The sequence below is a fragment of the Asterias rubens genome, chromosome 10, assembly GCF_902459465.1.
Source record: "Asterias rubens chromosome 10, eAstRub1.3, whole genome shotgun sequence".
Taxonomy (NCBI): Eukaryota; Metazoa; Echinodermata; class Asteroidea; order Forcipulatida; family Asteriidae; genus Asterias; species Asterias rubens.
In genome coordinates, this window is record NC_047071.1 from 7424756 (window position 1) to 7439525 (window position 14770).

A 14770-nucleotide genomic window follows, 5' to 3' on the forward strand; every position below is an offset into this window, starting at 1 on the left:
CATCAGTAATACTGAAAGCCGGATTTATAAAGTGTCACACTTGGGACCAGAATCCATACTCTGACAACAGCAAAGCTTGAGTCCTTGCTCCATTCTAGAAAAGTTGCAGCATCTTTCAGCATAGTTACTTACCAATTTCTTCCGCTCCCTATCAGGCAAGTCTGCCCCTCCAACACTGTCTCTGTGAGTTCCAACAATGAAAATTGGTGGAGATTTCTGCTCCAATCTGTTTTTGCTTTTGGAGGTGTTTTCTTTGGTATAGGTGTAGACAGATCTCATCCAGAAGTCCAAGTACTGTATTGGAGTCATTTGACATGACGTCTTCTCATTCATGAGACAAAATAAAAGGATTTTTAAATAAATATTGATGTGGTTATTTAACAAAGAAGAAATGTCTAATGCAGGATTTCAACCTGCAAGCTCTAGATTTTTGTGCCGACGCTCTACCAACGGAGTTTCTAGCCCTATGTTGGTGTTCTCCCTAAGATGGTGGTCTCCCTATAATATTTCAACATCTTTGTTTGGGGTGCCAGTCAGAAGCAAACCCATCACCCAGAGTCTGATAAGTCAGTTTCCCTTGTGGTTTCTTATTTGAAATCTGAAATGAAAAGTTGCATCTCTGAAAGGTGATCCCCTGGCTGGTGCTTCCCAGGTTGTATCGTAAAGTTTGGTGTGTCCCATGGCTACATGGCAGTTATAACGACTGTATGGCTTCTGACTAGCGCCCCCGAACACAGACATTGACAAAATAAGGAGACTGCCAACTTAGGGCTAGACAGCTAGATAGTTGGTAGAGCGCCGGCATGTAAAACTGTATATTAAGGCTTTTGAGCTTTAAAAATGAGTTTTACCAAAATCCAACAATACTTGGTGTTAAGGTGGAGATGGATTATTGTAAAATTTCAAAAGACCAAATAAGTGATACCTGCATTGTTATCTTGAAATACAATGTCTACAAATTTGTCTACAAATTGTTTAATACATTACCTCATATGACCATTATTCATATAATTCATTCAAAACTAAAATAAGCAAAAACAAATGATGGAAATATGGGTTTGAGGTATTGTGAGTGAGGTTATCAAGAAATTACATTCGGTTTTGCGGATAAAACAATGTCATAGTTAGAAGTGTAGATTTGTTCTTTGAGAACTTTGTCTTGTTATTCATTCTACTTAATTTAAAAAAAAAACTGTCGTGCTTATTAACTTCCTTTGGCTGTTATAAACTAGTACTTTGACTACAACTATTTTAGAGTAAAAGAAGAAACAAAAAAAGGTTGTATCCTGGGACACAGGTCACTATTTGAATGATGTAGTTACACCATAGAGAAAGGACCCACAGAATGAGTCACAACTCCGCTGAGGCTACTCATTAATCCAATTAGTGTTTGCCTGGCTCTGTAGAAACTCTATGGGACCTCTTGCCGCTTGAGTAAACAGCAAGGCCTTTGTATCCTATGTGCGTTACCGCGTTTCATTGGTCTTCGCCTGTCCCCGTCGTTGTCTGCATGTTCAACCAATGCGTAATACATCAGGCAATGACTATACTTGCCGTCAACTCGTCGTCATCTCACTTGGCGCAATCAACTCGCCGTCAACTCAACCAATACACATACATTTAAAATCAACAAAAGATGCATAGAACTGTAAAGTATTAGCAAAAACAATAATGTTCATAAGTTTTAGGTTACATTTTGGTTATTTGATTGAGTTTTGTTCTCATGAAAAAAATTGATCATGAAGCAGCAAAGCTGTCGGCCGCCACCTTGCTTATTCACAGAGCTTGTACACGTAGACAACAGAGGGCGCTTTCCGAAAAACGGAATAGTCATAACCCAAGACATCAATTATCAGTACCCCATAGTGTATTATGTACTGCGCTTCGTGTAAACTTATCGCTACCAACTTGGGTCAAGACTAATCTGTACCAGTAGCAGTTGAGCTGATGGCACAAGTGAGTTGACGACGAGTTTACAGCACTAGTAGTAGGACCAGGATAGGAAGCATAAGCAACTCAAAAATCTGATATAACTATTTTAGGTAGACCTTTTTTTTTCTACGGCTTCAAACATGTTGATGTGTTCTAAAGTGCTTTCTCAACACATTGTACATGTATGCACTTCATACACAGAACTACACAATCTAAAAAATCGCTGTGAAAATTCTCGTTTTTTTTCTGTATGAAGCCATTTCGGTCGACAGGGACGCCGATGCCGCGCACTGCACGCTGGGTAAGTATTACGTCACTCCAGAGATAAACACCCAGAGTCGTCTTTATTGAGCAAATACCTGGGGTTGTAAATCCAGATGTATAACAATCGCAATAACACAGATAGAACCTTTTAAGTTCTACTACATGTAGTTGTCACTCCTTCTGTGGGTCCTTTCTCTATGGTAACACTTAAGACATGAGAAAATGTGTTTTACTCACAGCTCCAGCTCCAGAAACTGGAATGGGTTTCTCCAGATCATGGCTGAGATTGAACACAACAACATAGACAGCTCTAGAAGACAGGAATGTCTGCAGAAGAGAAATAATGGTGCAATAAAGACCAGAAACAGACTCATTGTGATTGAGTGTCTTGCTTCAAGGGAAGACGTGCTGTGACTGGGACCAATGGCAACATTCCTGACAACATGAAGACCCCAATTTCACACAGCTGCCAGCATACAAGGCATTGCTTTTAATTTACAAAAAATATGCAAAAATAACCACAGCAAAGGACAAAAACAGGTGACACTTCTGGGCCAGTAATCCTTTTCTGGTCAGCACATGTGCTTGCATTTTCTTTTATAGTTTCTAGATGGTCTGTCGTGTGGTATCCTCCCACGTCACCTTGAGGTGATGTATGTTGGATGGAGCAAGATGGTTTAGTTCTTTAAAGATAACAGTTAGACGAGATTTTAAACGACTAGTGTCTATAGTCGTTCCCACTCAAGTTGTTGTAGAAGCTGGGTGACACTGCTTTCACGCCTGTAATCGTTTGCGACAAAGCGCGTGTAAAAAAGTCTCTAGCGGAAATGTAAATAGCGCCCTCTGTTGACTGGCTAATTCCACATGATTCCAATCACTTCATAAATCGCCATGTTATTCACCAAAGTTCTCCAATAATTCCACGAAAATCACCTAAAATCAGATTAATATTCATCCATCAACCAGTTTATTCCAGCCCCGTGCGTGCAGTATAAAGTGAGTAGAACCTTTCTTATTTTGTTATCTCTAAAGGTGGGATATTGGGAGAAGTTTTGGGCTTGTTTATAGGTCTCATGGCCTGCTCGGGGAAAGTTAATTATATGTTATTTACCAGTTACGATATGGGGGGTCCTACTACTTGCCGTCAACTCGCCGTCAACTCACTTGTGCCGTCAACTCGCCGTCAACTCCTCCAATATACATTTAAAATCCACAAAAGAAGCATAGAACGGTGACGTATCAGCTAAAAGAGAACTTGCGTAAGTGTTAGGTCGTATTTCGGAATAAAAATTGAGTTTTTTTTCTGGTGAAAAAATGATCTCGAAGCAGCAAAACCGTCGGCCGCCATCTTGCTTTTTCATATGGATTAATCTTGGCCCAAGATGTCAATGATTGGTACTTTTTTTACCAACACAAAGTCGTTTTTGTGAATGAATTTGTACCGAAAACCATGAGAAATATGTAGTTTAGCCCAGACTTAACACTTCCGTGCCCCGTTTATAATTTTTTCAAGTAAATTTAATGAGTTGACGGCACGAAAATGATTTGACGGCGAGTTGACGGCAAGTCGGCGAGTTGACGGCAAGTAGTAGGACCGCGATATGGAAGTGTTTTTACCGTAGTTACAGACGTTTCCCAGGTACTTTACAGAAGTTGTTGGCTATTATAAAGGTTGCCAGTGCTGTATTTGTTCTATATCGAGCCTATAAATAATCCAGTTGCTCTCTTAGTTTACATGCCAGTAAAGTTGCTGCTCCAGTGATTTAGCCTTTTATGATTAGTGGATTATTTGGGTGTAAAGAGTTGACCCTGAGCCTATTATAGAGTTGATTATGGAAATTGATGTCATTTCTGTTCTTATAATAATCTCTGTCTGTAAATCATATCGTAGACTTATTGTATCTTTATTGTTCTCTTATTTGTAGAACCACGGGTAAAGCTTACTGGTATTAAAGACAGTTAAAAGTAGTTCACCACCGGTCTGGCTGTCACATTTTTCAGCGCGCTGCTCTGCGCTGAACTTTTTCCACTGCTTCTATGAGGTTCTGTTGGTCATCGAAGCTGTGAGTTAATAATGATATAAAAAACACCCTTATGTCACACGAAGTTGTGTGCTTTCAGATGCAAAATCTAATTCTGAGGTCTCAAAATCAATTTTGTGGAAATTATTACTTCGTTCGCGGAAACTACGTCGCTTCAGATGGAGCGGTTTCTCACAATGTTTTATACTACCAACAGCTCTCCATTACTCGTTACCAAGCAAGGTTTTTATGCTAATAATTATTTTGAGTAATTACCAATAGTGTCCACTGCCTTTAAAAGGATGATGATGGATTTAGACGATTATTCTCTGGAAATAATTATTGTGGTCATGGTGGTTGCTTGTATTTATTAATCTCAGACTGATCGATAGGGGGCGCTATACTAACTGTTGCAACTTTGCGACTCAGGCGACAGAGGGCGTCCTTCGAGTGCACGACAAAAGCCCAATATTGCGCTTTTGGAGCCGTTGTTTACAAGCACACAACAAACGTTATAATGTATAATCGATAATCTCAACGCTGCACAGAATTGCAGGTTTTCAGGGTTCAGAATCAATCATTATTGGGTGAGTAAAGCAAACATGTTTTATCTTATGTTGTGCATGCAAAGTGTATTTTATACATGGCATAAAATATGGGTGTTATTTTCTGGGGATATTGTGTTCAGGTAAACTCATCGACCCTTGGTTAATATCGATAGCCCGTTCGTTAAAGTTTAATGTTTCACTACTTGTTAATGTTCATGTTCCCTTTTTATATTGTTCCTATGCAGCCTAGAGTCCAACTGCAGCCAGGGAGGGTTGCTCAAAGGGAGGGACTGCCATTAAATATTTGATACAGCTTACATACAGCCTGACTTGTTGTCACAAGCCAGGCAACCATACCCCACGAGAGAACAAAATAAAACAGAACAGAAGTAAAGTGTACTACTCTGGTGTGCGACAGTGTTTTGCTTGGTGTGTATGTATGTATCACTATAAATAAGTTGGACAACTTAAAGGTCTCGGATAACAGTTCTACACTAACTATCGTTACATACCTGATGAGTTGTATAATACAAATCCTGAGAAGTACTCCCTCATCATTTTGGATAATTCCTGCAACGTTTCTCTCTCTTCGTGTTCTTAGTGCACGAGCGATTTCAGGATCAATTGGATTTGATGTGACTTCTTTGGCAGACCCTGGGCCTATAGGTAATGAATACAAGAAATGAAGGCTTTTTTTAAAGTCTTACTTTACGATGTTCAATCATATGCGGCATTGTTGTAAAGATATGCTAACCTAACCTAGATAAACAGTGACCCAAACAACATGGACTCTGACCCAGAATAACCAAAGTTATCTTGCGACCTCACTGGATATTTCATACACATTCACTGTTACTCTCTCCCTAGACTCTACTTAATCCTCTACTCTATATACAGCTAGTGTTGAGCATTATAGTACATGTACAGAAGTTTTATATAAGTACACAGCAGGGTCATTCCGTGTCAAATCAACCAGTTTTCAGAAAAGTTCAGAGGTGACCCTCTCAGATTTTGATGAAACTTCATCAGAATGATTGGATGTGGCTCAAATGAACACATACAAAAAAGCTAAGTCATACTCCATGTCGTTTTCGAGATATGACCCATTGAAATTTGGTCATGGCGGCCATTTTGTGCTCGCGCGAGACGCGAAAAGTGATTTTTGTGATATTTTCTGACTTTGAAAGCTCATAATTTAGTTATTGTACCAGGTACATGTAGAGAGCTCAAATTTGGTATTCCATCTTACTTCCTGCCAAACTTCATGAATCTGCACTCAATTTGAATGTATCTCCTTTAATTTTCCAGTTATATGGTCACCTAAAGTAGGCACTTTAATCAGCCGAACTTGTTTTTTGTGGTAATTGGGGTCACCCTGTGCCCACATGAGAGGTCAAATGAATCCTATATTCCCTAGGTATTCTCTATGGGTGCAATTCCATACCCATAAGCAATTATAAGCTCACCGATGCATTAATTTTGAAATAGCATGGGCCCAAAGTTGGTTCCAGCCAGAAAAAGGTCAAAAGGCCCCGCTCGTCAAAAGAGGAGTAATTAACAAAAACTGCTAATTGTGCCATGAAAACCATGGCTTTCCCACGAAATGCAGGGCTTTAAGCATTTAACAACACAATTAACCATGATTGCTTCGTAAAGTTGGGGAGGTGTGCTTTCGGCTCTACCAGCCAGGCTTCTGATGGATGATATGCAAGCATATATAATGTACTGTAAAGGGGGTAACCATGTTTCAGCCCCAGGAGTACATGTAGCGGCCCCTGGAAAAATAGTTGATTGTAGCCAACAAGTTGAAATAGCCTTCAGGCCATGTGTGTGTGAGTTAAAAATAAATACTTAAAAATAAAAATAAATACAAAAATAAAAGTATCAGACATAATATTGTTTCAATTGTAAAACATTGTTAACACTTTGGTGCACAGATTAATTTTTAAGAAAGCAAAAAAAACAAAACATGTTTCAACCGTTTGTCTCAATATTTTATATTAGCACCCCCTGTTGAACATCACACCAAATGAAAGCTCAACAATTGTTCTAAACCATCAAATGAGGGCGGTATATTTGGGGTTTTTTGTTTTATGACTGTTTATAAAAGTCCAATTTGGTCATGTTTTTGGTGGTCTCTAGCGACGGCCTTGTGCACCAAAGGGTCAAACATCAAAGAAATCATTGTACTTTCTGGTAAGGTTGGAAAAGTGGTTGTCAAGCAGGCACACTTGTTTCCATACAACCCCAGATATACCAGGCAGCAAGGCTTCCATGTACACACCATATCACAGATCGAATACCTTTCCAAGCCTGGAATTCCATCCGTGCTTTATATAGCTGCCACCATTTGAGTATTTCAACCAGTAATAAAACACCGTGGAATTTCAAGGCGTTTGAAAAAATGATAAATACTAGTTTTTGTGTTGTCACGTGGGGTGAATACATGTAAACTATGAACTATTTTTAGGGTAAAACAAATTTTGGTTCACCTGTAAAGTTTTTTAAAGGCTACATGTAGTAAAGAAAGAAAAAAATCGAAAATAAAAAAAAATATTGTTTTTTTTTCTTGATTTTGGACAATCATATCCCGTTATTTATGTCCTTTGTAAATGCTTTTTTCCTTATAAACATTTACATTTATACTATTTCATGATTGAGATTAGATTGCATACAAAACTCCTTTTGCAAATAAAAGTTTGCAGCAAGAGCCATGTGTTTATGAGTCTAGGTTATTATTTAGCAAAAAGGATATAAACGAAACGAGGTTGAGAATGAACCCACAGGCAGCACGTTTTCAACCCCGGACATTTGAGTTGTGTTTCCCCACTCGCCTCGAATGCCGGACATGTGCATGCGGTTTTTTATTGAATATCGATCGCGCACAAAGACTTGTTGCACCATTTTACGGACTTAAAAACAGTCTCTCTTTGGGATTTTACCACCGTACCCATCATTAATTGTGACAAATACCTAGTCTGTTTACCTTTATTCCAACAGTTCTGACAATCGCAATGTACTAAGGTAGAAGACATAGAGAATCACGGAGTTTTGCATAGATTTTGACAGGTCACCGAAAACATGTTATGCCGACAACTAACACACGTGTGCATTCTGTCGCTGGTTTCCACACGTTTTCTTGTATTTATGTATAATACGTAGTGCTGGTATCCTGCAACGCACTTATATCGATACTGTGCATTCTGTCGCTCGTTTCCACACGGTTTCTTGTATAATACGTATTGTTATAACACACTTCTTGCTTTTTCTGTATTCTGGTTGGCTGAAACACGGTCACGTGGAATGAACTAATATAGGCTAGTGATCGCGCGCGTGTTTTGCGGGAATAGTACCAGAGCGGGCACTAGTCTTTGCAAATAGTGCCCGTGGTAACAGCGCCTTCTCTTGACTTGAACCGTGAACAAACTACAAAATTCCTTTTTCTGTTCTTATTTGACATTTTAAGACCGAGCTGTGTTATAAAACACATATTGACTGGCACAATTCGGTAACTAGTGTCCGCTATTCCCCCTCGGGCCTGTGAGTGACCAGACGAAGGGGCCTAGGCCTCGGGAAATAGGTCGCTCTTCTGGTCACTCAAAGTCCCTCGTGGGAACAGACGTTACCTCGTTGCCAGTCAATATGTGTATACTAGTATCCTGCAACGCACTTATATCGTTACTATAAAAACCGAATGTCTTCAGTATTCGTCAAGAGAGGTTCCATGCTGTTACAGTGTTTTTAAACGGCATTTAAACAAAGAATCGATTACTGTGTACTCAAAATCAAATACAAGCAGTTTAGTCGACTTTTCAAAGCTAAATCAGAGTTTGTTTTTTTTCTATCACGGGAAAGTTGAAATTCGTAACTTTTAACAAGCAATTCGTATTTTCGTAATTCATTGATAAATTCGTAATAATTACGAAATAATCGTAATAGTTGGCAGCTGTGTCTATGAACATGTTGGAAAGTAATAACAATAATAACAAGAGTGTTTATGCCTTATGCCAGCCCTCAAAGCGCTAGACAATATTGTAACTAGCAACACAAAACATAGAAACAGCAGTAAGGGCAAGGCTATTTTGCAAAGGCCCTTCCATTAGAAAGACGTAAAGTCAATGGGAAACCTTTGAAGGGCACCAAGGCCATGGACCAGGGGCTTCGGAGGCCATGGTCTCTGTATCCTGCATGTAATGTCAGGCCAGCCTTTCTCTTATCGTACATCTCTATCACCCAAACTAATAGGAGACTTTCCAACGCTAGGCGGCAGCAGACATACCGGGTAAATTTCCATTGTTTACGTAGTTCTGAACATGCGCATAATTCTGAGAACAATGGATTAACCCGGTAAGTCTGCTGCCCTCTATCGTCCCAGAAAGTCTCCCATTGTTCATTACCTTCTGCAATGGCTGGTTCTAGCTCATCTTCGGGAGTCACTGCATTTTCAGAACTCACTCTTTGAGAACTCGCTGCTTTTTGAGAACTCGCTGCATTTTGCGAACTCACAGCAGTTTGAGGACTCACAGCAGTTTGAGAACTCTCTGCAGTTTGAGGACTCACAGCAGTATGAGGACTCACAGCAGTTTGAGGAGTCACAGCATTTTGAGGACTCACATCAGTTTGAGGACTCACAGCAATTTGAGGAGTCACAGCAGTTTGAGGACTCACAGCAGTTTGAGGACTCACAGCAATTTGAGGAGTCACATCAGTTTGAGGACTCACAGCAGTTTGAGGAGTCACAGCAGTTTGAGGACTCACAGCAGTTTGAGAACTCACAGCAGTTTGAGGACTCACAGCAATTTGAGGAGTCACAGCAGTTTGAGGACTCACAGCAGTTTGAGGACTCACAGCAGTTTGAGGCCTCACAGCAGTTTGAGAACTCACAGCAGTTTGAGGACTCACAGCAGTTTGAGAACTCACAGCAGTTTGAGGAGTCACAGCAGTTTGAGGACTCACTGCAGTTGGAGGACTCACTGCAGTTGGAGGACTCACAGCAGTTGGAGGACTCACAGCAGTTTGAGGAATCACAGCAGTTTGAGGCCTCACAGCAGTTTGAAGACTCACAGCAGTTTGAGGACTCACAGCAGTTTGAGGACTCACAGCAGTTTGAGGAATCGCAGCAGTTTGAGGCCTCACAGCAGTTTGAAGACTCACAGCAGTTTGAGGACTCACAGCAGTTTGAGGACTCACAGCAGTTTGAGGAGTCACAGCATTTTGAGGACTCACATCAGTTTGAGGACTCACAGCAATTTGAGGAGTCACAGCAGTTTGAGGACTCACAGCAGTTTGAGGACTCACAGCAGTTTGAGGAGTCACAGCATTTTGAGGACTCACATCAGTTTGAGGACGCACAGCAATTTGAGGAGTCACAGCAGTTTGAGGACTCACAGCAGTTTGAGGACTCACAGCAATTTGAGGAGTCACAGCAGTTTGAGGACTCACAGCAGTTTGAAGACTCACAGCAGTTTGAGGACTCACAGCAATGTTAAGACTCGCCATAATTTCTCTGCTTGACTTCTCAGCAGCATTTCTCTGCATGTTTTGATCCCATTCTTCAGCCACACTTTCCACAAATTCACTTTTAAAACTAGCAGGGTCATCTGCAGAAAGTCAGAAGTAAACTAATTCATTCAAACAGAAATAAATTGTAAAATTTCAAAGTAGAGGGTAAATAAACAAAACACCTTAGCAATTTTGCGCTCAAAATTTGGAGGAGACAACAATTAGAGCAAGTTCATGTTTGACACTGCATACATACATGTAGAAAGTCGGGAAGCTTTGCGATAGAAAGCCAGCACTGACAATATTGTGGGTTTACTGCACATTATGACATAGTTCCAATTATCATTTTGGATTGAAATCAGTAAAAATGGGTTAACAGTTAAATGGAAGTTGCAAGTTTCATTAAAACATTAACATAGTTGCACAACCCTAATGAAAGTTTCCACTTTAAGCCCCACAATATGAAATCGGCCATTTTGACTAGAGATGATACATTATTGTGTGTGGCAAATGGGATTTTTAATCAAATTCCTTGTATGTTTGGTCAGGGACCGACTTGGCTGCTCAACAAAATAAAAATGGTTTAGGATCGAAACCCAAGTTGCCTGTAAAGATGGTGTCTATGGTATTATGTACACAATGTTTTCACCTCTTTCACCATGAAGAATCCAGCCCTTAGCCTGAATGACATCTATGGTGCATAGTGACTCTGTATTTATCCCTTCAGTTGAAGGCTCCTCACTGTTGAAACTGCAAATAGATGAAATGAAAAGTGCACTTTTAACTGCCAATAACATTAACTTCATCGTGCAACATTTGATCTTGAAATGGGAAATTATTGATTGACTCTTGGAACTTTTTTCCTCAACAACCCCTAGATCACAATTTGTAAATTGTTTACACTATTTCCCCAATGGGGATCAACGAATGGGAACAAATCGCATCACTAAACAACTCTACAACTGGTCACCAACCCATGGGAATCGCAGACGAGGGTGCCCTAGGACATCATGGAAAAATGTAATCCAGAGGGACCCCTCCAGACTGGGCACTGGGTGGTCTGTGGAGGAGGCAGAAGTGGCAGCTCAAGACTGGTCTATTTGGAAGCATCTCACAAGTCAGGCAGCCGGTGCAGAAATGCATGATGCTATCCGATGATGATGATGATTTCCCTTTGCTAATAAGACTCTAAAATCTGTCTAGATTAGAGTATTTTGAGGGCCTACAATGTAATAGTTATTTAGTGGGGTTCACATCCTTACAGGCCAGGCATGGAGTGACAGAGAAGGAGAGGGTATGATAGGATTGAGGCCGCACACGAGCACACACTAAACCTTTCCTATGTTAGAGACTGTGTCCAGAGAGAACACCTATTCATTACTCATCAACAAGTGTTGATGCCAAGCTGAGGGTAGTCACGACCCGTGTCCTCCCTGTCCTACTTTATGGCTCAGGAACATTGGACACTCTGAGCTGATGACGCACCAAGGCATTCTCGGCTACCGGTGGTCTGATTTCAACACTAACGCAACAACCTCGGAGACCACTGGCATCGAGGACATTCGCGTGACTATCTCCTGGAGACATCATTCCCTCTTTGGCCATGTCAGACAGCTCCCATCGGATACACCTACCCATGTGGCCCTCAAGCTGAGCGTGGAAGCACGGGGAGGATCCCACTCCTGCCCAGCCTGGAAGAGGTTAAGAGGCTGACCTCGCAGCACCTGGGTAGGCCAGCTGGAAGCAGACTTTGAGTCCCGGGCTGGGCATCTGTGGCAATACGCAGCAGAGCACATTGGTTGGGCGGCTCTACGTCCCCTTGATGGATCAATTGAGAATGATGATGATGATGATGATGAATGTGACATTAATAAATAGACAAGGCCCCAATCCTCCTCCACAGACCACTCTTATGCCACTTCACACCGTACTTTCACACTGATTGGTACAACTGGCCATATGAAATTGTTATTCAGGTCTACAGACAATCCTCCACAATCAGCAAACTCATGAAGAGGATCTGGGATGGTTCAAGAGGGTTGTGGTAATCAAATTAATTTTAGATGAAAGAAAACTAATTAACTGCTGGATACTGAAATGAGTGGATGTCTTCACAGAGTATAACTTCCAGATACACGTTTATTCATCAGAGTAACTCATGACTAGCTTACAAGGGTTGTGGAAATAGCGCCCTTTAGTGTTGATATATTACAGATACAAACCCTCCCGATGAGCCGCATTGGCTTGGTACAGACTTTACTTTATTTTGAACACAACATACCTTTGATAAGTAAGATTCCTCATCAGGCTTGTTTTTCCTACTCGTTCCTGACCAACCAACATAAGCCTCGTGCGTTTTACTGACTTGCTTCCCTCCTTCAGTGCTTTCTTGTAAGCTTCTATTGCTTCTGGTTCAGTAATCTCCGTTGGAACACCAATCAAACCTGACAGAAACTTATATCATTGAATTCCTTTCGAGGGCAACATCTTATATGCACAGTGTGTTCTAAATGCAATTGGCAAAAAGCAGAATGGACAGTTAATGCACAGTAATTAACAACATATGTAGTGTAAAGCTTTGTACATATGCACGTAGGCCTATGGTTTATTTAATTACAAAACACTCTCTAAGTAATAAGTTACTTAAAGACATTGGACACTATTGGTAATTGTCAAACACCAGTCTTCTCACTTGGTGTATCTCAACATATGCATACAAATTCATGGAAAACTACTCCTTTCTCGAAAACTACATTACTTCAGGGTGAGCCGTTATTCACAATGCGTATACAATCAACCTCTCCCTATTAAGGCATCTGAAAGCACACAACTTGTGGAACAACAAGGGTGTTTTTTTCTTTTATTATTCTCTTGCAACTTTGACGGCCAATTGAATCAAAATTTTCACAGGTTTGTTATTGTTTGCATATGTTGAGATACATCGAGGAAGAAAACTGATCTTTGAAAATTACCATTAGTGTCCAGTGTCACACAGCTCATGAGAGATTTAAACTATTCCTAGTATTTTTATCATCATCATAATTAGTTGCGATAATGTAACCCTCCTCTCGACGGCCAAGCCATAGGGTTACGAGATTCTTTCGAGCGACATACTGGACTTTGGTCCAACACGTACAACTAGTCAACCGATTTGCTAAAGTTTTACCACTTTTCATGGTACAAATTCTAGGAAACCTCAGGTACCAGCCTATTGGATTGACGAACTGAGTTATGAGGCAGCGCGGCAGTGCGTGCGTGCTTTATGAGTGAACGGCGGGCATTGTAAACGGACAGCACACACGCACTGCCTTGTAACAACCCTTTCACAGATTGGTTAAGTCCAACTCGGCTGCAGCTCGGCAGTTCGTCAATTCAATAGGGTGGTCTGCAGTTCAGCACTTGGTAAGTTGGTGACCAAACTATAAAGCGTTGAACATATTGAGAAGTAAAAAAAAAAGGTTCAAAGTAAACAGTATTGGAAACATTTCAACAAAATTGGAAATGGGTGTTTCCAGTTTTTACTTCTGAATTTCTTCAAAACGGTTTAACTATGCTCATATTTTCGGCTTTATACATGTTAAAAACCATGCATTTTACTCAAATATCTCACAGTCAAAAAGTTTAACAGAAATTGTTAACTTCCTTTAAAAGTGTGCATTGTTTTTAAATAAATAACTGTGTATAACAAAATTGACCATACAAATACAAGAAACAGCAAGTCCAAAATACTGATCACACAACTATTTGGCTTCAAATGTTAACACAAATTGTTTATTATTTTCATAAATAAAAACGTTTGTCATGTACAAATTACACTTATTCTTAACTTACAACTATATGCTGTAAAAATATCCAGTTGACACATACAATGCTTCATAGAAGCCTTTTCTACAAATAAAATACAACAATACTGCAAATCAACAGAAAAATGACAACAAACCCGTATAAAATCTTGTTACTGTGATTCATATAAACAATTTTCACAAGATCAGTTTTTTGTGGGTAAAAGTTCCCATTTTAAACACCTTGGCCTCTTAACATTGAAATGTGTGATATTTATCCATCACTTCAGTCCTGGAGTATGAAGGGAGCGTTTTTCCCGTAAAAAAAACATACTCGGCTCTGGTGCTGTAGGGGACATAAATTGGCGTCCCCTAAGAGGCTTGGTCTATGCTGAAATGCACAAAGTCTATTATACAGGTTGGTATGGTAGGGGACATAAATTGGCGTCCCTTACCCAACCAACCCCATGTTACACTATACATCAGAAAGCAGAGGTAAGGGACATAAATTGGCGTCCCTTACCCAACCAACCCCAAATTACACTATACATCAGAGAGCAAAGGTAGGGGACATAAATTGGCGTCCCCTAAGAGGCTTGTCTATACTGCAATGTACAAAGTCTATCATACAGGTTGGTATGGTAGGGGACATAAATTGGCGTCCCTTACCTAACCAACCCCATGTTACACTATACATCAGAAAGCAAAGGTAGGGGACATA

General features: G+C 40.3%; 1 protein-coding gene across 1 annotated transcript; it reads right to left on the bottom strand.

Annotated features, from left to right (window-relative positions):
- Positions 1-118: 118 nt before the first annotated feature.
- Positions 119-10086, bottom strand: LOC117295608 (putative protein FAM47C). Its single transcript, XM_033778313.1, has 5 exons — positions 10082-10086; positions 9163-9986; positions 5278-5425; positions 2434-2523; positions 119-321 (listed from the first exon to the last, which is right to left on the bottom strand). The coding sequence occupies exons 1-5, from the start codon at positions 10084-10086 to the stop codon at positions 306-308; spliced, it is 1083 nt and encodes a 360-aa protein (XP_033634204.1). The 3' UTR covers positions 119-305.
- Positions 10087-14770: the final 4684 nt, after the last annotated feature.